The 23,993-nt window shown below is 40.6% G+C and overlaps 1 protein-coding gene across 1 annotated transcript in view; it reads left to right on the plus strand.

Annotated features, from left to right (window-relative positions):
• Positions 1-17,205, plus strand: part of PLXNA2 (plexin A2) — a 518,762-nt gene extending 501,557 nt beyond the window's left edge. Inside the window, 5 exon segments of the mRNA XM_042463708.1 lie at positions 1,688-1,831; positions 6,129-6,363; positions 14,295-14,437; positions 16,634-16,902; positions 17,136-17,205. Of these exon segments, the coding sequence (XP_042319642.1) occupies positions 1,688-1,831; positions 6,129-6,363; positions 14,295-14,437; positions 16,634-16,902; positions 17,136-17,154 (810 nt within the window). The 3' untranslated portion in view covers positions 17,155-17,205.
• The last annotated feature ends 6,788 nt before the right edge of the window (positions 17,206-23,993 follow it).

Here is a 23,993-nt window from a genome sequence, read left to right on the forward strand (position 1 = left end):
ATGGCAGAAGAGCAGGGGCTGGCCTGTTTCCAGCCCCAGTCTGCCATTGGCCAGTGAGCTTTGGAGGAGGAGGAGGAGGCAAATGAGGAGGAGGAGGAGGAGGAGGACCAAGGCATCTGGCCAAGCGCCATTTCCAGGCGTGAAATTCAAGTGATGATGAGGAGGAGGAGGAGGAAGAAATAAGAGGAAGAAGAGGAGGAGGTGGGTGCCCATTTATTTCTCTTTCCCTCAAAGTGTCTTTTTTGTGTATTTTTGATCTTTTAATGTTTTTCGCATGTCCTCCATTTTTAAAAAAATGTGTCCTACATTTGAAAATGTTGTCCTACATTTGTCCCGGTTTGGAGGTCCTGACTTATGGCAACCCTAGCAGCAGTACCACTTTCGTTTGATACCAGAAAGCCTTATTTTGTTTTCTAGCCCCCTTTTCAAAAACCAACAACACAACAACAACAACAAAACAAAAACAATCCCAGTGAGTTGTGGGGTCACCCCTATTTGGTTCTAGGATGCCAACTCTTTGGAATTTCAGCTTGAAATAGTCACTGGAATTTGGATTACAACTACCATGATTTCCCAATGAGTTGTGGCAGGTACCTATTTTTGCTTCCTGACTAGACAGACATTTATATGAGAATTTCATACTATTTCATACCCAGAATTTCATACCATTGAGCCATGGAAGTTCAAGTTGTATCATTCTGGATTATTTCTGCAGTGTGGATGCAGCCTTAGACTATTTAGTATACTATTTGGTAAACCAGTAGTTCATTTTAGTGCAGGAATGGGAAATTTGCAGCCCCTCAGGTGTGGTTGAACTTCAGCTTCCAGCCTCCTTTACTATTGGCTATGTCAGCTAGAGTTTCTCGTCTGGAAGGTGGTACAATTCCTGCCTCTAGTGTAGTGTTATATTAGTATTTGATTTCCCTCTATGCCACTTAGACTATTTACATTATATTCCCAACTATAATTTAATGGAATAAGGAGCGGTGTGAAATTCTAAGCCAAAAGAGCAATTACTGGATTCCCTGGCTCTTGAGTAAATAAACCATAAATTGCTGAGAATCCTGCTGGTCTTGTCCTACATTTGCAAAAGTGGCTAGCAGCAAAGATGAGACTGAAGGTACAGAAGACACATTACCAGTGGCAATGCTACATGGTTAGCCATGGAATAGCCATATGGTGATATAAATATACACTCCTAAATGTAGAAGATGCATTCCTCGAAACAGCACCAGCTCATGGATCTTACATTCATCATATTGAGTAGTTGCCTGTACAAGTAATGCCTATTGGGACTAGCTGTTGGGAATAAATAATACAGAGATGTTTGTGACAATGTTTCATTTAAGTATTGTTGTTGTTGTTGTTGTTGTGTGCCTTCAAGTCATTTCCAATGTATGGCAACCCTAAGGCAAACTTATGGTAGGATTTTCTTGGCATGTTTCTTCAGAGGGGGTTTACCATTGCCATCTCTGAGTCTGAGAGAATGTGATTTGCCCAAGGTCACCCAGTGGGTTTACATGGCCAAACTGGGATTTGAACCCCGGTTCCAGAGTTCAAGACTCAAACTGCTAAACCTCACTGACCCCTGTGATATGCTGAATTTCTACTCAAGGTGTCATCAGGAAAAAGCCAAGAACTCTGTATAGTATATCTTATTAGAACCTTTTCTCCCTGTTTCTTACAGGGTAAAAATCTGTGCCCTCCTGCCTCTGGTGGAGCAAAGCTGAATTACACTGTTCTGATCGGAGAAACTCCTTGTGCTGTCACCGTCTCTGAGACCCAGCTGCTGTGTGAGCCTCCAAACCTCACCGGGCAACACAAAGTACTGGTAAGGCCAAAGTATCAGACTTTTCTTGATCCATCTTTTCTATTTCCTGATGCTGAAGCATTGAAATACTATTGCTCTTTACATTAGGGATGTAAAGAATATTCACAAATGTCTTATCCTTGAAGAGAAAGGATAGTCAGCTACTGCTTGTTGTTGGCTTGCCTTTATTTATTTATTTATTTTATTTTGAGACATTTTTGTGGGGGAAAAACACTTGTGTAAAAACATTTAAAAATAAAAAGCACAACATTATTATGCAGAAGAGAAACTGTTTTTGAGCAAGTGACTTGAAATGTAGCAAAAAAAATTTTTTTATTGAAAATGAGCCAAAACTCTTGGAATCTTATCACACAGGAGAAAACTTTTTTGTGTACGGGAATGAAATAAATGAAAATTTACACCCTTCTTTACACTTGTTCCCATTCTAATTTGTAAGATCGAAACTAGGATGAGCAGTCGGGATTCTGGTGTAAAGGGACTATAAATCTAGGAGAATCAGTTCCCTAGACTTTCTAGAAATGCAAGAAATCCAAGTGAATGTCTTCATAATCTTCAGTGTTTACTGAGATATTTTCTAAATAAATAGATGCATTTAATAAATTGATAGAACAAAAATGCTTTATTCACATATAGGTGTAAACACATAAAAGCATATAGAGCTCACTACTGTACGATTTAGACAAGTAATGTATTTATTGAACATTTGTCACTAACATCTGTCTATAATTGTGCATTTTCACAAGCACACATTAGCCCAGCATGAATTTTGCATGAGAATATTTAGTAGCAGCAGCTAAAGCATATTAAATTATTCGTTGGAAAGGGGGGAAATCCTCAGTTGTCAAAAGACAAAAAGTGCTGTCACACCTCTGAGCTTAACTAATTTATTGTAGCAAGAGTTCTTCTAGATGGTAGAGGATGTAAGTAGCTGTGGAAGACTCTCAGCACAGTTGGAAGCAGACACCTTGTCTCAGTTTGTAATAGTGAAAGCTACAGCTGAAAGCAGGATAAGGCTGTCTGTCAGATTTTATACATCTCAGCTATATAAAGGTAGATCTACCCCAGATACATTCCAGAATAAATGAAATATTATGAGAGACAAGTAAAGAAAATTATTACAAGGAAAGGAGTGTGGACACACAGGTTAATTCTTCTATGTATAGGTGTCTTCTGCTTTCCTTTTGTCTTCTACTCCATCCAGCCCATCCCTCTCAAAACCTCCCCTAATTAGAAATGTCCTCATGGAAAAGGGGATGGATTGTTGTTGTGAGATTCATGCAGGTGTACTTCATTCTGGAGCTTTTTTCCTCCTTATCCTGCTTGGCCTCACTTCTCCTCTTTTCCCTTCCCATATGTTCTAACCACTCATGCAGATTGTCATGCCCATAGCAACCTTGCCACCACCCCAGCCATCTTAAACACACGATTGTACATTTTGATGTTTTCTAGTTATCAACAGTGCTCTGCTCCCTAACCTGTTGAAAAGTGGGGGACAACTATATTTTTACATTCCTCTGTTGAAGTATTAGAGGTGTATTGCTCTAAAGGTCTGAAATGCTCCCTTATCTTCACATTCAGTTTAGGGTTACTTATTCTTGGAGCTTACTTGGAATGTGTAACATGTAATGATGTTAACTGTAACACATTACTTTGGAAGTAACAAGGACATAAAGAGAGTATTTTTATGAAGTAACATCATGAACTGCAATATCAGAATTGTTTTAATGTAACAAATAGAATATATCTTGCAGGCAATCATTTTATGGGATGTGTGTGCTCTGTTTTTAACTCTGTTATGGTTCTCTCTCTCTCTGTGTGTGTGTGTGAGAGAGAGAGAGAGAGAGATAATGGTTTTAATGTGATTATTTTTAATTGCATTTTAATTTTTATTATCAGGTTTTTAGCTGATCTTGTTATTAGCTTTGTGAGCTGCCTTGGGTCCCACTCTGGAAGAAAGGCATCTATAAATGGAATAAGTAGATAATGAACTAAATTAGTGAATAATATTTAATTAGAACTTTTAAAAAAGTTGCTTTGGAAGAGTCATCTTAGGGAACTGCCTGTCACTTCCTTATTTTTAACCATTTTTTTTTTAAAAAAAGGAATTAATGTATTGCGAACACATTACTTATAAAGAAATAAGTAATGGGGGTAACATGGTTTCAAAAAGGAAAATAACAATTTAAAAAACTAATACTAATGTGTTACTTTAAAAAAAAATAACTTGCAAGCTCTAGTTCCTCTTTTTTTTTTTTAGGGGAATGTCATTTTTAAGTAATTTATATCACCACAGGTTATTACTTACAAATGAGAAAGTGTGTTATTAACTTTAACACAAGTGAATGAGCCTTTACCACATTGGATGGACTTATTAGTTCCCATGATAATGTTACCACAGTGTAGATGAAGTATTGTGGTTTGTTGTGGGGCTGAGTGGATCCTTGTGGTAGTGTGCCTCCTATTACTCTGCTGCAGGTGAATCACTTCTTCACATCAGTGAGCTATCTGCTTCTATGCCTGTCACCCTGTCATTTTTTAGGAAAAGATGTGTCATTTTTTATAATCCATTGTAAGTTAGTGTGCATCCAGGAGGTTTTAGCTGGCAGTTTATAGAAGGGTTAGAGAAGGGTTTTTCCCCCTCCTAAGCTTTCCTGGTAGTTTTGTAAAGTTCCTTGTGTGCTTTTATAAAGTACACTTTTATGCCTAAAGTAAGTAAGCCAGGAGATACTGCGGAAATAGTACTGTTGCAAACACTCCATTTAAAAGACTTTCTTCTGTGAACAACATACAAAGAATTGGGGGGGGGGGAGAATAAAGAAGAGTCTTGTGTCACTTATAAAAAAGATTAGTGCAAGCTTTCATAGATTACACTTTCTTAGATGCATACAGTATGTTTGGAGTTCAGAAGGACAATTTCTGAAGAGCCTCAGTCAAACTTGCATGATGCTTTAGCTGCTGATCCCTTTTTCAAAGCTTACTTGTTGAAGAGAATTGAACCTTGAAGAAAGGTGTCTTATTGGATCAGGTTTTTTATGTCTGTTTGTCATTACAGTCAGACCGCCACATCCACAGGTTTTGGGGCAACCCCTATCACCCCCCTCTGAAAGTGGAAAACCTGTGAATATAAATAAATATAAATAACAATTGTGAATGCTAATTTTTTTCACCTGAGAGAACACTTCTCTAGGAATCTCTAGGTTCTCCAGCAGGACTCTGTGGTAGACAATGACCATAGAATTGCTCTGGAGGACTTAGAGATTCCAAGAAAGAACATATTAATCATATCTGCAAATCATATGCAAAAGGAAAAACTGCAAATGTGGCAGGCTAACGGTATATTTAAAAGAGAACCCAATGAAGCTTGAGTGCCTACACTTCTTTCCTCTGAAGAAGTTGATTAAACTTTCTTTTCAAAGTCTGTTTTCTTGGGAATTTAGTAAAAGTTATTGCTTTACATGGATGCCATGCTATCTGGTATTTAGAGATAACGATTCCCTGTTTCACTAGTTTCTCTGTATTAATATTTGCATTTAGCATAGACTATTAAATGTATAGAAAAATCTTAGTCTGTCATTAGCTGTCTGTCAATTTATTCCATGGCAATACCAAGGTCTCCCCTTGGTCCTGACATTCTATAGCTTCTTTTGTTTTTCTCTCTTCTTTTCTACTTCCAGTTTAAACGTCTGTGTCAATGAAATTGTCATTCTGTCTCTAATGTCCATGGTTTACAAAAGGAAGCTGTGAAATGAAAGTCAAATGGAGCCATCAGATAATCAGAACAAAGCCAGAGATAGTGCTGGAATGACGTATTTATCACAGCTTGAAGCTTTCCTGTGTTTCAAGTAGGCTGTTCCCTTTCTTTCTGAAGACAGACACTGTTTGCATGGTCTTGTCTATGACTTGGCAGTCAAACGGCATGCTATGTCTTCTGAAAGACACTCTGGTACTTGGGGAATGATTTCCAGAGCAGTAGTGACATGAGCAAGAGATCCCTGTCACGCACCAGCCCTTGAAGTCATAAGTTGGTTTTAAAAAAATCCTGCTAAGAAAACTGCTGGAGAAGAAATAGCAGGTGTGGTTTAATTTTGCTTTGTTTTCATGGATTGACATGGGAATGCAACCAAAGAGAGAGAGAGACAGTTAGAGCCTGTATTAGGAATATACACATTGTCTCTTCAATGGTAGTCCCAATTCTAGTACCGGTCTTTCTTTTTGGTTGATTGTACCAGGTGTTTCAGTCTTTGTGGGTGTTGCAGTGAATTCTGATGACTAAACCCCATGTCTTTTGTTTGGATAGGTGCATGTGGGTGGCATTGTCTTCTCACCTGGCTCAGTAAATGTGATCTCAGATAGCCTGTTGACCTTGCCAGCTATTGTCAGCATTGCAGCAGGAGGTAGCCTTCTTCTCATCATAGTCATCATTGTCCTCATTGCCTACAAGCGCAAGTCTCGTGAAAATGACCTCACCCTCAAGAGGCTACAGATGCAGATGGACAACTTGGAGTCTCGAGTGGCCCTTGAATGCAAGGAAGGTCAGTCCAACTATCTATGGAGGCTGGGGCTACTGGTATGGAAATGTAAAACAAGGCATAAGATCTTTTCAAGGAAAGGACCATTGAATCAACAGTGTATGCATATAGCCTTCAAAAGGTTTATTCCCAGTACTTTGTATATAACTGATTAGAGCACCATGGATTTAGGATAGATTGCTATTTTTTTTAGCTATGAAATACAGTATGTGGGGATTTTTCTTATTGCATTAACACAAGCCTGTAAGTGGTCTACACTGTGTAAGGCAGAGATTTGGGAGCCACAAATTTCTCCCACCAAGGCGTTGTTTGCAAAGTGTTCTGCCCTGCTGCAAATTTGCCATCAAAAAACATCTCAACAGATTTTCTGTGTCATGACCACTGCATTCTAGTGAGGAGAAGCCTTTAAAGGAGGGTTGCCAGAGTGAAAATGGGATACTGTTCCTGAATCCTTCAAGGCTGTGTAAAAGAAGCAATTTCAGCATGTCACACAAGATAACAAGCAACACCTGCTGAAATTCCCTCATCTACATATCCTTTGAAGGCACAGGAATTGTCTCCAGTTTTCATTCTGCAAATCCTACACTGGAGCCTTTGAGTTGCTGCTCAGTTTGCTCAGCTCTTTCCCTAAGAAAAGTCTGCTTTATAGCCATGACTGTTATTTATTCTTTTTTCCTGTGAACAGCCATGAAAAAGGTGGTGTGATAGCCAAGATGTAAACCAACACCTCCATTCACACCCATTTTAAAAAGGTGGCCTTGTGGAGATTCTCAGTTGTGGTCAGAGCAAAGCATCACTAATCATATACATCCAGCAGACATGGGAGGGAGGGGGGAGGCAGTCTCAAACTGGATTGTTTCTGTAGTGTGTTTTGGACCAAAGAAAAGTTTACCTGCTCTTTTACAATGGGTGGTAATTTGAGAGTACTAATGATGGTTCAGAAAATTATGATGGATCAGAAAATAAATGAAAAATAAAAGAATAAAATTGTAGCTTTTGTTAGATAAGAAAATAACTGAAAGAGAAATGATGGCTCAGAAAACAATGATAAATACATTTATGTATCATCATCATCATCATTATCATCATCATAATGATGCCTTTCTCCCAATATAGGAACTCAAGACAGCAAATAAGTACAAAACAATGTAATCAACAGGGGGAAGTTATATTATATTTATAAATATAAATTTTTTAAAAAATAACAATTTTAAGAGTTAAAACAGTTATAAGTTAAAATATAACATGTTTTAAATACAAACTATTAAAATTTATATAGCACAGCATTAAAAACCCAATCCTTATCAGCTTAAAAGGCCTGGCTGCAAAAAAAAAACATCTTTACCTGGCATTGAAAGGACAATAGGGATGGAACCATCCTGGCCTCTCTAGGGAAGGAGTTCCAAAGCTTGGGAGCAGCCACTAAGAAGTATGGTAGCCCTGCCTTCTTTGTTCTGATTCAAGGTCTTTGCCAGACCCTTTGTGTGTGCCAATTCCCAACCGGTTCCAGAGCACTGAGAGTGGCTTTCACTCTGAAAAAGGATTAAAACAACTGAAAATATGCACTTAAAATTAAAAAAAGAAAAGAATAGAAAGCAATACAATTTAAAACAGCACAGCACCCTCTGAAAATCCTTTCCTTTAAAACTTTCTGTATTTTGAAAACTTTCATATTGTTCAATATCACAATGGTAAAAATTGCATTACCCCACACAGGGAGTTAGTTTGAATGAAGCATATCTACAGCAGAGGCTACTTGCTGATGAACACAAGAGCGGGGAGGTCATAAAGAAATGTATACCATTTCATGACAATATTAACACTATGCCTCTTATTTCACCCAGGCGGGCTTCATCAAACACATTCCTTAAACCCACTTTTCTCTCACTTGACACCATGTGCAAATTTTCAGTGATGTAGTCAAGCCTTTTACTCTAAGTCTCAAGTCAAGTTTGAAGTCTCAAGTTGAGTCTCAAGTCCCTGACAGATACTTTCAAGTCAAGTCTGAAGTCTGGGAGCCCACTTGAACAGGAAAAAAAAAACCAGGGCACATTTCTTAGAGGAGAGCAGCAAATATGTTAGGCAATGGATGTGGTGGGGCTTCAGGTCTGCTTGGCAGCTTGTCCCTGCCTGATGCATATCAGAGGAGCCCTCTAAATCGTTTCAAAAGCTTTGAGATGCTTTTTATGCTTCAAGTCCATTGCCTAACACATTTGCTGTTCCCCTCTGAGAAATGCATGCCGCACTCTGGAGGCAGGTCTTGCTTACTGCTTGAAATGAATGACGCCAACAGGTTGATCACTAAAAATATACAAGTCTTGAATCGAGTCAGTGCATCATTTATTGCTAAGTTGAATCCGAGTTGAGTCATTGAAGCCACTTGAGTCCAGTATGAGTCTAAGTCAACTGACTTGAGTCTGCATCACTGCAACTTTTACTGCAAAGCCTTTAATTCAGAGAATTTGGTTTGAACAACATAGGAACAGAAGAAAGACAGTCAAAATAATGCATTGAAGTGGCAATCACAGTACACGGGGAGCAAAGTCCACGAAACATAGTGGAATTTACTTCTAAGTAAATACGAATACTCATAGAATCAGGATGCAAGAGCTACAAATGGCCATTTCATCCAGAACTGATCAGTTTCATATATACGCACATACACCTAAGTGCACACCTGGCTAGCCTAATATAACTTTTCCCTTTTGATGGAACAGATCTCTAGTACTAGCAATGCCAAGTCTTGTTTCCGTGGTAACCGCCTCCTACTTACCCTGTTGCCTTTGATCGGTTATGAATTTAACAGGGCCTTAGCCCACGTACAGCTGTCAAATAAAAATTTGGTCACTCTCTTTCAAACACACATGCTCATAAATGTCCTCCTTTGAGGCAGAAGAGGCTGAGAACTCTCTCCCATGAGAGCCTGTGAGTGAGGAAAGACCGTAACAAATGTATTAGATACAAGAAATATCCTTTCTCTGACTAGCATGTGGAGAACAGGATTAGCACTTGATCCTATTTAAACGACATGTATCGAATTTGTCGGTGCCAGGTCATTAAGCCTAGCTGTCGACTGACCTTTTTTAGGAAATGTTTTCATGTGGATGTTTAGGAGATCCATGTGCTGCATGGGGTGAGTCAGACCCAGGTAGAAAATGTGCATCCCTTGCTTAATGGTTGTAAGTTTGGAGTGTTTGTCCATTATAAACCTTAGAACATTGAGTAGTGTCACAGACCACCCAGCTCTGAATGTAGTATGGCAAAGCAGAGAATGAAGGCAGGCAGAATATATCAGTGCATATCTGAGTGATTTTGCAATAGATCAGCAAGGATTACTGCCTCCCAATCATTTAAGGAAAGCAACAACACAGAACATGTTCTGCTAAAATAGAAAGATTAGGAAGAACAGAGATAGCTTTTTATGTGAAAGAACTGCAGACTCAGTTTTTAAATGGGGGGGGGGGGAGATATTCTGCTCCTTTATACTGAAGTATACATCCATATTTTTTTTCTTTCTACATCATCTGTCTGTCTCTCTCTTTCCAATTGCACCTGACTCCAGTTGATGGCTCTTGAGTTCTAATAAAAAACAAAACTAAACCGATCTCACAACCTGGTGATAACTGATTTTTTGCCTTCTTTTTTAAAAAAATAAAAATAAACACACTTTCACACTCTCACACACCACACATTATTATATATTCTCAGTTTATCCCTTAGCAAAATATTGAGGAAAAACGACGCATGGGAGTTTATCACACAGGACGGATCAAGTGAAGAAACTGAATTTAAACTAGAAAAAAACCACAAAGGCGGGTATATTTTCAAACAACGTTGGTCGTTAACCTGAACAAAACATGAGAAAAACCTGCAAAAACGGGTAGATTTTCAGATGACGTTTGTGCAAAAGTGAAATAACGTGACATTAACCCAAATGTAAAGTCACCAAAATCCACTCCTTTGTACTTTTGGGAACTTTCGAAAGTAAAAAAGAGTGAGGTTTGGTGACTTTCCGTTTAAGTTAATGTTGCGTTATATCACCTTTACACAAACATGTCTGAAAAACAACCTGCTTTTGTGGGTTTTTTTTAATATTTTAAATCCCGTTTCTGCATGGGATTTCAGCAATTTGCTTTTGTGTGATAAACTCCATAGACTCTTGTTTAAGCATTTTATTAAGTAAATAAACATTTAACATTTGCCAGATAATAACTATTTCATAGTAGATAAATCCAGCATGTGAGATGGGTAATCTAAGATGATATCTTATGTAGTAAAAGGCTTCCCACATAAATTCTGTCAAGCATTTGTATAAGTTACAACGTGGTAAACTCTTTACCCCTTGGGGCCATTTCACAATATACAACATTAGTGCTATGATTCTACTTTAACTACCATGGCAACAGCCTATGAAATTTAGGGAAGGGTAACCAAAAATTAAATACAGATGAAGAGGAAATTGAAATAGTTAAAGATTTCCTATACCTTGAGTCAATCAGGGATCAAAATGCGGATTGCAGTCAAGAAACAAGAAGAAGACTAGCATTTGGAAAGGGCAGCTATGAAAGAACTAGATAAGATATTAAAGTGCACAGATATTAAGCTGAATACCAAAGTTAGGATCATCCAAGCCATCATATTTCCCATCACCATGTATGGATGTGAGAGCCGGACAGTAAAAAAAGTGGACAGGAAGAAAATTACTTCATTTGTAATATAGTGTTGAAGAAAAGTGTTAAGGATACTGTGGATGCCCACCCCAAAAAAACCCACTTAGAACAGATCAAGTCCGAACTTTGCCTGGAGGCCAAGATGATTAAATTGAAGCTGTTGTATTTTGGGCACACCATAAGAAGAGATGACTCATTGGAAAAGTAATGCTAGGAAAGGTGGAGGGCAGTAGAAAGAGAGGAAGACCACATACCAGGTTGATAGACTCAGTCAATGAGGCCACGGCCATGAGTCTGCAGGGCATTTGCAGGGCTGTTGAGAACAGGGAGCCTTGGAAGTTTGTCATTCACAGGGCCAATATGAGTCATGGCTCACTCAAGGGCAATTAACAACAACAATTTGGAATTCTCAGCCAGAGAGCTATAATACCTCTAGTACAAACCCCATGATTCCATACAATATTTCAGCAGTAAAATTGAAAGCATAATGATATAATGGTGTGGCATGAAAGGGGTTCTAGACAGATGCTGCATAAGATATGATCACTGTTCACAGCTGAATAATTTCTTGTTCTTCTTTTTGTTACGTACCTTCAATTTCTGTTATGTGCCTTCAAGCAATTTTCTGAGTATTATGACCCTAAGGTCATATCATGGTGTTTTCTTGGCAAGACTTGTTCAAAGGGGACTTGCTTTTGCCTTCCTCTGAGGTTGAGAGAGTGAGACTTGCCCAAGGTCACTCAGTGAATTTACATGATCAGAATTCTAACCCTGGTCTCCAGAATTGTAGTCCAGTGCTAAAAGCACTACACTACAGTGGCTCTTGAATGCCTTCCAAGGAAAATTTACCATATAAATTTGTATCTGCTCATTGTGTGAGCATACCAAAGTGCTTGAAGTATATAAAGAAGTAATTAATAAATGTTAAATGTTTATATCCTAGGTGAAGGAAAATGGTTGGAGTATATAGCTATATGTTGCACTTGTTTTAAGGGTAGCTGTGTTAAAATGGCATGGATAAGGGGAAGGGGAAATGTTAATGGCAGGTATTTAGTGAATAGGCATTCCCCCTCTGGCCACCTTCTCCTATTCTATGCTAATCCATGAAAGTTAATGCTGATGATCAATAGAACAGAGGGCAGTGACAGAAGTTGCTTTGTAAACCCCAGAGAGCTATCCCCTCTCAACCATTGCTACAGACATTTTAAAAAGTTCAAGCTTTTAAGAGTGTTGTTTGAAGACTTGACCCCTTTCAAGGTGAGCAGCAGCATGATTTTGCATCCTTAGGAATAAAGGAATGTATTGTAACTATGTACTCAGGACACACATACATCTGAGAATGTCACACTCCAAAGTTGTAAAATGTGTGACTTGCTTTTGGAGGTTGTGGGATCAAAAACAGTAAAAGCAAAAAGGGCTCAGAACCATAGCAGTCATGTTGGATAAAAAGCACAATTAAGAATCAAGACATTTTTCTCCTGGCAGTGCAACAGCAGATCAGAAATTAAATTTTCTCTGTAGTAGTTATGATTAAGGCACGACCTAGACACCTTTCTCTAAAATACATTTGGGACCTTGGATTATGAAAACTTGTTTGTGTAATCATCCACTGACTTCTCACTATAATATGAGGATGTTCTCCAAAGCAGGGTTATAGAGACTTAACAGAAACATAAGCTCCTACTTCTATTATTATTAGTAGTAGTAGTACTACTACTACAGTTTATTTCTATAGCGCTGTAAATGTACACAGCACTGTACATAAAGATAATCAAATCAATACAAATATAAAACCTGCCAATGGTGTACAATCTACAAAATACATATAAACAGTAGGCAGTAATATAAAATAGAATTAGTTAAAAAAAACAGGCTACAATTAAAACATCAACATCTATTATCTAAATCAAATATCAGATAAATATTCACACAGTGCCTGGGAATGCTTCCCTGAACAGGGTGGTCTTCAACTCAGATTTAAAAGTCATCAATTAAGTGATGATCTGTGTTTGTGGGGAAGAAGGTTCCAAGAGTTAGGGGCAGCAAGTGAAACGGGACAAATCCGAGATAGGGCAGTGGAGATCCTATCTTCTATCTTGCAGGGTTACAGTGAGTGCAAAGGCACTTGGCTAAAAACTGACAGGAACTTGTAAAGATTACTTTGCAAACAACTCCCAGAATCCTCTAATCAAAATGGCCACATGCTGAGTAGGAATTTCCTGGAACTGGAGTCAAGTAACTTCTGAGTCCTGAAACTGACAAGCATCAGGATTTCAGCTCTAGATTTTTTAACATTAATTTTATTTTATATACCCAACATTCTAATTGCTAGAATGTTGCTAGAGCAGAAAGTGGGGCTCATGTATAAGTGCCATATGGAGAGCTAGATCCCACAAATCTAATCTAGACTAACTGGTGCGTTTACAAACAAATGCATGGTCAGGTGTCCTATTGTCAATTTGTGCATTCATAAGAACAAATCTCCAGTATGTATGTTATGTAGCATGAACAATTGTATTGTGCCACAATGCCTCTAACACAATGTGCTGGAGACATGACATAAGATGCTGCTGTATGGCTTCAGTGTTCATGGAATCCTTTCTCAATGCAAAAGGTGACAAATGGTCTGTCATCTATACAGTGCTCCGTACAGTGCTTGTTAACAACTATGGTGGGTTCTGTGAGTTTTATCCTCACCCACCATATACATCCAGAGTCCATTCTGGTGGACACATGCATCTTGATGAAATTCTGTACCCCTACCTTGAAAGCATCATTGTTTTCCTGGACCTTAGATAATGCCATTTAAATCAAGAAACACTAGATGAGATTAATTGTACCAACCACAGAAGAAGAGCACAGGGAGTGGAGGGGGTAGAATTAGTGTGAGAGAGAAAAAGCTGCATGGCACAGTGATTTAAAAATAGGATCTTTATTTTTATCTAGTGCCTTTCAAGGCATTTTCAGTGCTTACACACAAGGTGTGAACAGCATACAAATTAGCAAGTGTGTTTTGTTCTTGGCATCTGTTCTTTGCATTGTGTGTGCTCTCTCTCTCTCTCTCTCTCTCTCTCTCTCTCTCTCTCTAGGATGCTGGGGAAGTGGCTCCCAGCTTGAGGGCACATCTGAGTGACACAGCAAGGTTTAGAGTAAATGAGCTTCCCCGAGTTGGCTCATTTGCAGTCCTTGATTGCTTGTACCACCACCTCTGTTTCCTGTGCTTTTCTCTGATTGTCTGTCTTTCACCCTCCTTTTCTCTCATAGCTTTTGCAGAACTCCAGACAGACATCAATGAGTTAACCAGTGACCTGGATCGCTCTGGGATCCCATACCTTGATTATCGCACATATGCAATGAGGGTCCTCTTTCCTGGCATTGAAGATCACCCTGTCCTACGTGAACTAGAGGTAAAAGGGTAGCTGCACCTTCTCTCCATCTCTGTCTCATCAGGTAGCTGCGGCTGTTGTTTCCCAGGTCCCCTCTGGGAAGCTGAGATTAAAACCCACACAGCTGTGAAAGTACCTTTCTGCCTCCCACGCTGAATCTTATTAGAAGTGCTGGGCTAAGCACAATGAACGCTGAAGTTAATTATAACAAAAGTCTTGTATTTTATGTATTTTACATGTAGTTTGCCTCCTCTTGATTTCTTCTGTATGCTGCTGTTCTACCATTTTTAACCCCCCTCTCTCTTGCTAACACTCTGTGACAGGGCCTGCATGTCCAGCAACAAAGCAGCTGAATTTGCTACTAGCAACTGTTGAAATGTGCCTTGAATTCTCTCTTTGTGAAAAAGAAAACCGCTTGGAGGAAGGGGAGGGGGGTAGAATTGAGAAAATTGCACTCAGCTGCCCCAAGGGGAACAAGCCTCTCATTTTGCAAGGAAGCTTGCCAAGTAGTCTTCATCTTTTCCTCTGCTTGGCAAAGCTTTTGTGTGAGAGAGACCTTGGTCACATCACTTCAGCTTTGTCTGCACTGCCTGCTGAGCTTACCAACTGTGCCACCTCATTTTTGAGGTAGCTCTCATATACTGTAGTTCAAACAACAACAGGAACAGATGTGACACATTCTCCAGTATGAAAATGCTGTTGTTGGGATTTCACCAAACAAAAACATAAGAGAGGGTTACACCATCAGTGGCATGTCTGTGCATTATTTATATATGCTGTCAGTGTGGGAGTAATAATGTGGGCATATCTGTGGCTCAGCAAGCCACAGAGATGCCCTCTCTGATATAGTTTGAATTCCATTTTTAGTCCCTGGTGGCTAATGTGCAAACATTTGTCTTTTTCCATTTTCTTTCTAATAATCTCCTGCTGTAAAAGGTAAAAAACTGCAATCCATGCCTCTTTCCACCATGCAGCTTGCAAAGATGTGGCACATGGTGGCAGAAAGAAGCCAAGGTCTGCCTACAGGGTGGACTAAAAACGTTTCTATCCTGCTGCATAGTATACACAACTGTAATATTCTGCCAATAGCTATGTAATTTATTGATCAAGATTTGGGCTTCTTCTCTAGGGCTCTAATTAAAACAAACCTGGCAGCTACTGTTTGAAGCTCAAGTAGATGTACTTTAGATGCCAGGGCTGGAAGGCCAAATCTAACTTAAGTGAAAGAATTTTGTGTTCTGTATATTTTTGTGATCATTTTCAATGTTGCTGTTACCAACAAACATTTTTGCAATGGCTGAGAATATCAAAATGCTGTTTTGTGTAACTTCCCTTTCATTTTGGTGGGCCTGCCTCTAGGAAATGTTCTTGAAGGATAATATACCATACTTCTTGTTTTACTTGTCAGTCAAGCTACATACATACCAATCTTCTCACCATGCAGGAGTAGAGTTTCAAACTAGTATAAAATGTCAAAAACATGCACAGAGGTGAAGCAGGCTGATTGCAGACTCACCTAAGCAAAAGTTAGACTAATATGAGCAATTTTGTATGTGATTTCATTTGTATTCTTTATCAATGCAAACATTGTTCTGTGTATGCAATAATACACAGTATTATATGAAAAGCTCTCAGTAACTTGATGTCATTTTGCTTATAGTCTTCTGAGTACAGAACAAGACAATCATGTAATTTTGAAGAGGCTGGCAGGAGTGCAGGCCTACTACATACATGCCTTATCCAGATTCATATATCTTCTTTTAAAAAAACACTAGCTGTCTCACGTAAGGCTCATAGACTGCATATTTCCATTCATAATTCAAAACAGATATGGGGGAACTTTGGTCCCTCTGATGTTTTTGACTACAAAGCCCATAACCCATTATCATTGGCCATGCTGTCTGAAATTTTTAAGGCCTGAGGTTCAAAATATTTCTTATTGTTAGTGCATAAGGCAGACTAAGTTTTAGTGATTATTGGTTTCTGAGTTTCATTCTTCATCCAGATGGGGAAAATTCCATTCTCCATGTTCACAAAAATGTTACAAGGCTCAGTGTATGAAAGATTTAAAAGTATCAGTTTTATCACACTTCAGTGATACAACATTCCATCTGAAATACCTTAGAATATCTTTTCTACATTACCTAATCATCTGGATGTTTCCCATCTAGATATTGTTACTGGATTTTTTATTTGGATATTCTTTGCTTCTTACAGGTCCAAGGGAATGGACAGCAGAATGTTGAAAAGGCCCTGAAACTCTTTGCCCAGCTGATAAACAACAAGGTCTTTCTGCTGACATTCATCCGTACCCTTGAGATGCAGCGAAGTTTCTCCATGCGTGATCGGGGCAATGTGGCTTCTCTCATTATGACAGGTCTTCAAGGCAAGCTGGAATACGCCACTGATGTTCTGAAGCAGCTGTTGTCAGATCTGATTGAAAAGAACCTGGAAAATAAAAATCACCCCAAACTCCTTTTGCGCAGGTAGGATTGGAGAGAAAAAATGGTTTAATGGAGTCTGGCACTTTGTGTGTGGTTCAAGAATGAAATTTCCCAGCTGGACAAATGTGAGAAGTAGATAAAAATATGTTAGGCTCCTAGTGCTGTTGAGTTCACCAGATTAATTCACTGGGCTTTTGAATAGAACTAAGTTTTGGAAGAACCAATTAGAAGTTAGAATGTCTAATATCCCAGCTTCTTGTCACTGTTCTTTCCAGATGGCTGCTTGAAGAGTAGCATATAGAGAAGTTGACACCAGTGGCCCATGAATTTGGAACTTTAGCTGTTACATGTGTCCACCAACTGAATGCATTCCCATGTATCTGGGATCCAGCATTAAAGAGCAGGGAACTCCCAGCCTGCTAAGAGGTATCAAAAACAGAGCAAGACGCCATGAAACTTTTTGAATCTTCTGCTAATTACATTTTCATACTGCCTTTAGTTTCTGTGAAACTGAGCTAGAGATCCTTACCCAAGCTTTTCACCTGACCTGCACCAAGAGTGCTTGGAGGTCTATGTATTGTCAAGGAGCAACTCCATGCGGGGTGACCCTAGGTGACAGTAATAAGTAAGAATATGGCATGGAGGTTTTGACAGCTTGACAGTTTAAATGCGTTGCTCAGCACCAGCAACCTGACCCTGACCTACAGGGACATTAGCCAGTTTTTCTACATTTTCTAGCTGTCAGGGGTTTGTTTTTTTTTGGGGGGGGGGTTAGGTTCACACCACTTCTACCCTAAGTACCTAATTTCTCTCCCCCACCCCATAAAAATCTAATTATTTGATTAAGCCATATAAGTCATGTTTTATGTGGGCTCAGATGTCTCTGTGTTAACACAGACAGTTATTGCAAGCATCTGAGCAACTGTTCTAAAGTTTGAGGCCTTTCACAATTATAGTGTTAGCATTTCACTTTATGATTCCATCCTATAGAGTCATGGAGTTTAGGGTATTTAGAATTCTCTGCCAGATAACTTTGGTGCTTCACCAGACTATAAAGCCCAGGATTCCATGAGGTGCAAACGTATAGCAGTTCAAGTAGAACCATAGTGTAACATGAAAGAGGCCTTAGGGCAGATTCCCTTTTTGTCCAAATTATTGAAAAAGGTAAATTGAAAAACTGCGAATTGTAAACTGTGTGTGGCAAAAGGTGCAGTGTCTGCATTGGCATACTATGTTTCTGCCGGAAAATTTCCCTACTTTCTCTCTGAACATACTGAGCAGGGGAGTTTCAAACTCACTGCTAGTTTCCCTTTAGGGAATCTTCATTCTTGATAATGTTTGCTTTCTCCAAAGTCTTACTTAAATCCACAACCAGGTTTGTTTGTTTTTCCTGATAAGAAGATAGCAAATGCTATGAATGTGTTGTCGTCTCTGTTAAAGCAGAAAGAACAGGAAATATTAGTCTATTAGCAGTGTGGCAGGCCAAAAAAAACAACAACATATCACACAACTAGAATTGCATCCTCAATCTCTCCCAGTAGGGTTATTTCAAGTGGTGAGGGTTCTTTTGGATATATACCCAGAGACCAAATATGGAACCCATAGCTACCTACTGTGAAAAACCTGCTTGATACTTTGAGGAAGGAGTTCCTCACATTCATTCAGAACCTGACACCACACTTATTACAGAGCTGAGGGAGCTGTCCAATTTTCGAGGGATCAGTTTTAATAACAATAACAATAACAATATTTATTTATATTCTGCTTAGTCTCTGGGAATCCAAACGGATTACAACAGTAAAGCAAAATACAGTTAAAAGAGAATACATTAAAAATTCCAAGATCCCATCCCTCCCCCCAGTCATAAAAACATAAATAAATGCTAAAAGGAGATTAAGCCAAGAAAAGAAGTTAAAAACATTAATACACAATTACAATTAAAATGAAATAAGAGTTTCAAGTGGGGTCTGGGTAGAATAAAGATAAAGATGGGGGATAATGGGAGAAAAAGGAGGGGGGAGGCAGGTCAACAAGGATTCTTTAGTCTGGAAAGGCCTGCCGGAAGAGATCCATCTTACTAGCCTTCTTAAAGATTTCCAAGTTGGTAATCTGATGGATCTCGTCTGGCAGGTCATTCAGAGTCTAGGAGCAGCTGCCAAAAAGGAACGCTGGGTCACTGCAGAGAGTCTAGCCCTCTTCGGTTGATTGAAGCAGATTCTCCCCAGCTGAGCAGAGAGTGCGAGGAGGATGATATGGGAGAAGGCGCTCCCACAAGAAGTCAGGACCCAGGCCATGTAGGGCCTTAAAGGTTAAAAAGCAACACTTTGTATCTTGCCCGGAAGCTAATAGGCAGCCGGTGAAGGGATTTTAAAACCGGTGTGATGTGGACAGATTTAGGTATGCCAGTAACCAGCTTGGCTGCCATATTCTGTACCAATTGAAGTTTCCAAACTTGACACAAAGGTAGTCCCAAGTAGAGCGTGTCACAGAAGTTGAGCTGTGAGGTTACAAGCGCATGTACCAATGTTTCAAGGTCTTCCCGCTCCAGGAAGGGACGCAGCTGGCATATCAGCCGAAGCTGATAGCAAGTGCTCCTGACCGTCACATCCACCTGAGCTATCAGATGGAGAGATGAGTTTAGGAGCACCCCAGACTGCGAATAGAGTCCTTCAGGGGAAGTGAGACCCTGTCCAGAACTGGCTGGCATAACTCCATTCCTGGATTGGTAGTTCCTATTACAAGTATCTCTGTCTTACCTGGATTCAACTTGAGTTTGTTTTTCCTCATCCAGTCCATTACTGCATTAAAACAGGCATTCAGAGGAGATATGCCATCCTTAGTCACTGTGTCAGTCTGAGACATAGAGAAATATATCTGGGTGTTATCAGCGTACTGATAATACCCCACCCCATGTCTCTGGATGATCTCACCCAGCGGCTTCATGTAAATGTTGAACAGCATTGTAGACAGAATCGCACCTTCAGGGACGGTTGACCCAAGCTCCCTCTTGGTCGAATAACTGTCCAGAAGCGACACCATCTGGAATCTGCCCAAGAAGTAGGATCAGAACCACTGCAAAGCAGATCCTCCGATTCTTAACTCTCTCAGGCATTCCAGAAGGTTACTGTGGTCAAAGGTATTGAAGGCCACTGAGAGGTCCAAGAGCACCAACTGGGTCACACTTCCCCTGTCGATGCCCAGATGGAGATCATCGACTAAGGCGACCAAGGCCGTCTCAACTCCATAGCCCACCCTAAAACCGGTTTGAAATGGATCTAGAAAATCTGTTTCTTCCAAGACTGCTTGGAGTTGAATGACGACTGCCCTCTCAATTATCTTGCCTAAAAATGGTAACAATGAAACAGGCCTTTAGTTGTTTCTGTCAAGGGGATTAAGGGAAGGCTTCTTTTAAAATGGTTTAACCACTGCCTCCTTAAGGCAGGGTGGGAGGTAGCCTTCCCTAAAAGATGCATTGATTATGTGTCACCCCCTCCCCCAGATGGCCAGCCAAAATGGGCAAGAATCGAGAGAGCAAGTTGTCTTTTTCACACAACCAAGAAGCTTTTCCACATCCTCGCTAATAACCAATTTAAATTGATCCAGAATAACAGTATAGGCGGAGGTGAAATTATTCAGTTTTAAAGCCGGCATCCAAGTCGGCTCTTATCTGAGAGATTTTGTCTGCGAAGTGACTATTAAAAGCATCACAGCAGGCTGTTCTAGGTTCTAACAAAAGATTCAGAGTGGGGGTAACTGAGTTAAATCCCTAACCACCCTGAATAGCTCTGCCGGATGAGACTTCACAGACGCAATAGATCCAGAATAGAAAGACTTCTTCGCTGCATCTATTGCTACACCATAGGATTTAAGATAAATCCTATGATGTGTCCTGTCAGATATGAGTCGAGATCTTTGCTAGTCATGCTCAAGTCATTGTCCAACCTGCTTCATTCTCCTAAAATCTTTGATATACTAGGGGTTACGATTAGAAGCAGGCTGGAAAGGATGCTTGGGGGCGATAGTGTCTATAGCCCTGGTGAGGTCGTTGTTCCAAGTATTAACCAGGGCTTCAACAATATTGCCCACAGTGCCAGCCATTGAACCCTCCAGGGCCTCTTGGAACCTAGTGGGTTCCAGCAGCCTTCGAGGGCAGACCATACGAATAGGTCCTCCACCCCAGATGGGTGGAATAGTGGTCTTCAGCCCAACCTTCACCAGGAAATGATCCATCCATGACATTGCGGAGATGTTAACTATCTCCGCCCATGGATGTGCCTGCTCCGTACAGAAGACTGCATCGAGGGTATGATCTGCACAATGCATGGGCTCAGAGACTATCTGGGAAAGGCCCATGTTTGTCATGGTAACCAAGAACTCCCAAGCTGCACCTGAAAGATTTGTCAAACTGGCCTTGAGGGGGGTGTTGAGGCCACCCAGGACCAGAAGCCTAGGCAACTCCAGCAGCAGCTCAGAGACCAGTTGTGTCAGCTCGGCTAGGGAGTCTGTTAGGCAACAGGGTGGACGGTAGACCAACAGAATCCCCAAACTTTCCCTAGTCTTAAGGCCAAGGTAAATACACTCGATGTGGGTCAACTCACGGAGAGGTATCCTGGTCAAGGTAAGATTATCTTTGTGGACCAAGGCCACTCTTCCCCTCACCCACGCCATCTTACCTGCTCATTGACAAAGTACCCGGCTGGTAAAGTCCGAGCCCAGACAGATGAGCTATCATCACCCAGCCAGGTCTCTATAAAACAAGCCAGGTCAGCCTTTTCATTCTCTAAGAGATCGTAAATTTTCTGGGTCTTGTTTTTGACTGACCTGGCATTGTACAAGAGCAGAGTAAGATTCCATGGTTGGTCTGGAGTACTCTCCAGCTCTATTGGGATAACAGGGTGAATGGAAGGGGAGATGGATAATAAACACAGATCTCTCCTTCCTCTGTAACGACATTTCACCCTGTTCGAGCCATATCTCCCATTCCCCCTCACTACTTTTATAGCTGCTCCATAATCAGTATATTCTGCCTCCCCCAGTTCTCCGTCTAAATTAATTCCGTCTTGATCATATCTAATTACCTCAGAGAGCCCTGCCATAGATCTATCTAAAAATGACAGAAAAAGACAATAGTAGCCCTACTAATAACTGTCTTATAAAAGTGAAAAAAGATCTTAATTTAACATCTCCATCGTACTGTTGGTAAGCCAGAGATGGTGAAAAGAGAATAGCTTCCCTAACAGGCATCCTCTGACCTCTGGTGGAGGGAGAGATGGTCAGGGGGTGGGTGGGGCTGAAGCGTCCTTAAGAAGATGGCGCCCCCAGCCACGCCCAACAGTTCCTGTCATGCTCACTCGCCTTGGGAGCCGTTAGATGGGAGAAGGGAAACTTTCCTGGCCAGTGTCCTCTGACCTCTGGCAGGGGGAGAGATGGATTTAAGGGTTGCCTCCTCTGCTGCTTTGGGATGCTGGTGGTTTGGAGGACAGCTTTTAAGGGCTGCCTGCTCTGGCTCCTCCTCTGATGCTTTGAAGTTCAGGTGGTTTGGAGGACAGCTTTTAAGGGCTGCCTGCTCTGGCTCCTGCTGAGGCTTCATAATATGGAGAAGACCCAGCACTTTGGCCCACCACATGTCAGCTTGACCTGTACATGTCTTGGCTGTTAAATTCTAACAGAGATGGTTTGACCGGATAGGTCCATGGAGCGGTAAATGCCTTATTTTAGATTGTAAGCTTGAGGGCAGGCAACTGTCTAATTAAAAATAATAATTGTAAGCCACTCTGATAGCCTTTAGGGCTGAAGGGCGGGGCATAAGTACTCTAATAAATAAATACATTATTACTATTACCTTGAAGAAGGCAATAGTAGACCTGTTCCTGAAGAAGACCTCAATGGATCCAGAGATTTATCAGAACTACAGACTCATTAGAAATATCCCTTTCTGGGACAAGATTATTATTATTATTATTAACCTTTATTTATAAAGCGCTGTAAATTTACACAGCGCTGTACATACAATCTTTTAGTCAGACGGTTCCCTGTCCTCAGGCTTACAATCTAAAAAGACATGACACAAAAGGAGAAAGGAGTGGTGGTGGGGAATAGGATCAGGTCCAGCAGATCTTCTCCACCTCCGAGGCCTGGACCAAGGCAGATGGACTGAAGGAAGGACTTGGCTTCTTAATGGATGGTTAAAGGAGGCTTCCTGGGTCAGAGAGGGGCTCGCCTCTGGGAACGCTTCTCTAAACAATATAGTCATATAGATGCTTTAGTGTGTGGTGGCTGGGCAACTTCACACATTCTTGGAGGAAGCAAATTATCTGGATTTACTTCAGTCTAGTTTCAGGCCAGGATATGTCCTGGAATGACCTTAGTTGATCTGATTGATGGCCTCCACCCTGTTGATCTTCCTGGATCTTTCAGGGGCTTTTTACCATGATATCTTACTGGACCAATTTTGTGGGATTGGAGTAGAAGACATTGTCCTTCAGCATTTCTACTCTTGTCTAGAGGTTCAGTTCCAGAATATTGGGGATACCTGTTCAGCTGCATGGTTATGAAGCTGTGGAGTGCCACAGGATTCCATATTATCCATCCAGTCTTTCTTGGGCACCAATTCATTCCATGCATCTGAGGAAATAAGCAAAGGGTCCATACAGACAGGCCAAAATAAAGCTGCTTTGGGTCACTTTGGAGGTATGCTGTTTAAGTGTTGCATGAATCTAGAAGCCGCGCCAAAGCTGCACTCCAGTCATTTAAACAGCATACCTCCAAAGTGACCCAAAGCAGTTTTATTTTGCCCTGTCTGAATGGGGATAAAGTCTACAAAAGCTTATGGTACAACTTATTTCACACAGTTAGTCTCAAAGGTGCTACAAGATCCCTCTGCATACTGATATTCTAGACTAACATAGCTATAGCCTGGTTCAGACCGGCCATTAAGGCTGGCCTGGAGTCAGAGTCGAGGTGTTGCGTCCACATGACACATGCCCCAACTCTGCCCCCCAGAGCACCACACAGCTGCTGCTCCACAAAGTGCACAATGTCATGGCACTCCTCTGGCACTGTGTCCATATGATGCAGCACCAAAGGAGTGCTGCCAAGCCACAGCAATGTAGCTATGGCGCCCTTTCCAGGGA

The sequence above is a fragment of the Sceloporus undulatus genome, chromosome 4 (genome assembly GCF_019175285.1).
Source record: "Sceloporus undulatus isolate JIND9_A2432 ecotype Alabama chromosome 4, SceUnd_v1.1, whole genome shotgun sequence".
Taxonomy (NCBI): Eukaryota; Metazoa; Chordata; class Lepidosauria; order Squamata; family Phrynosomatidae; genus Sceloporus; species Sceloporus undulatus.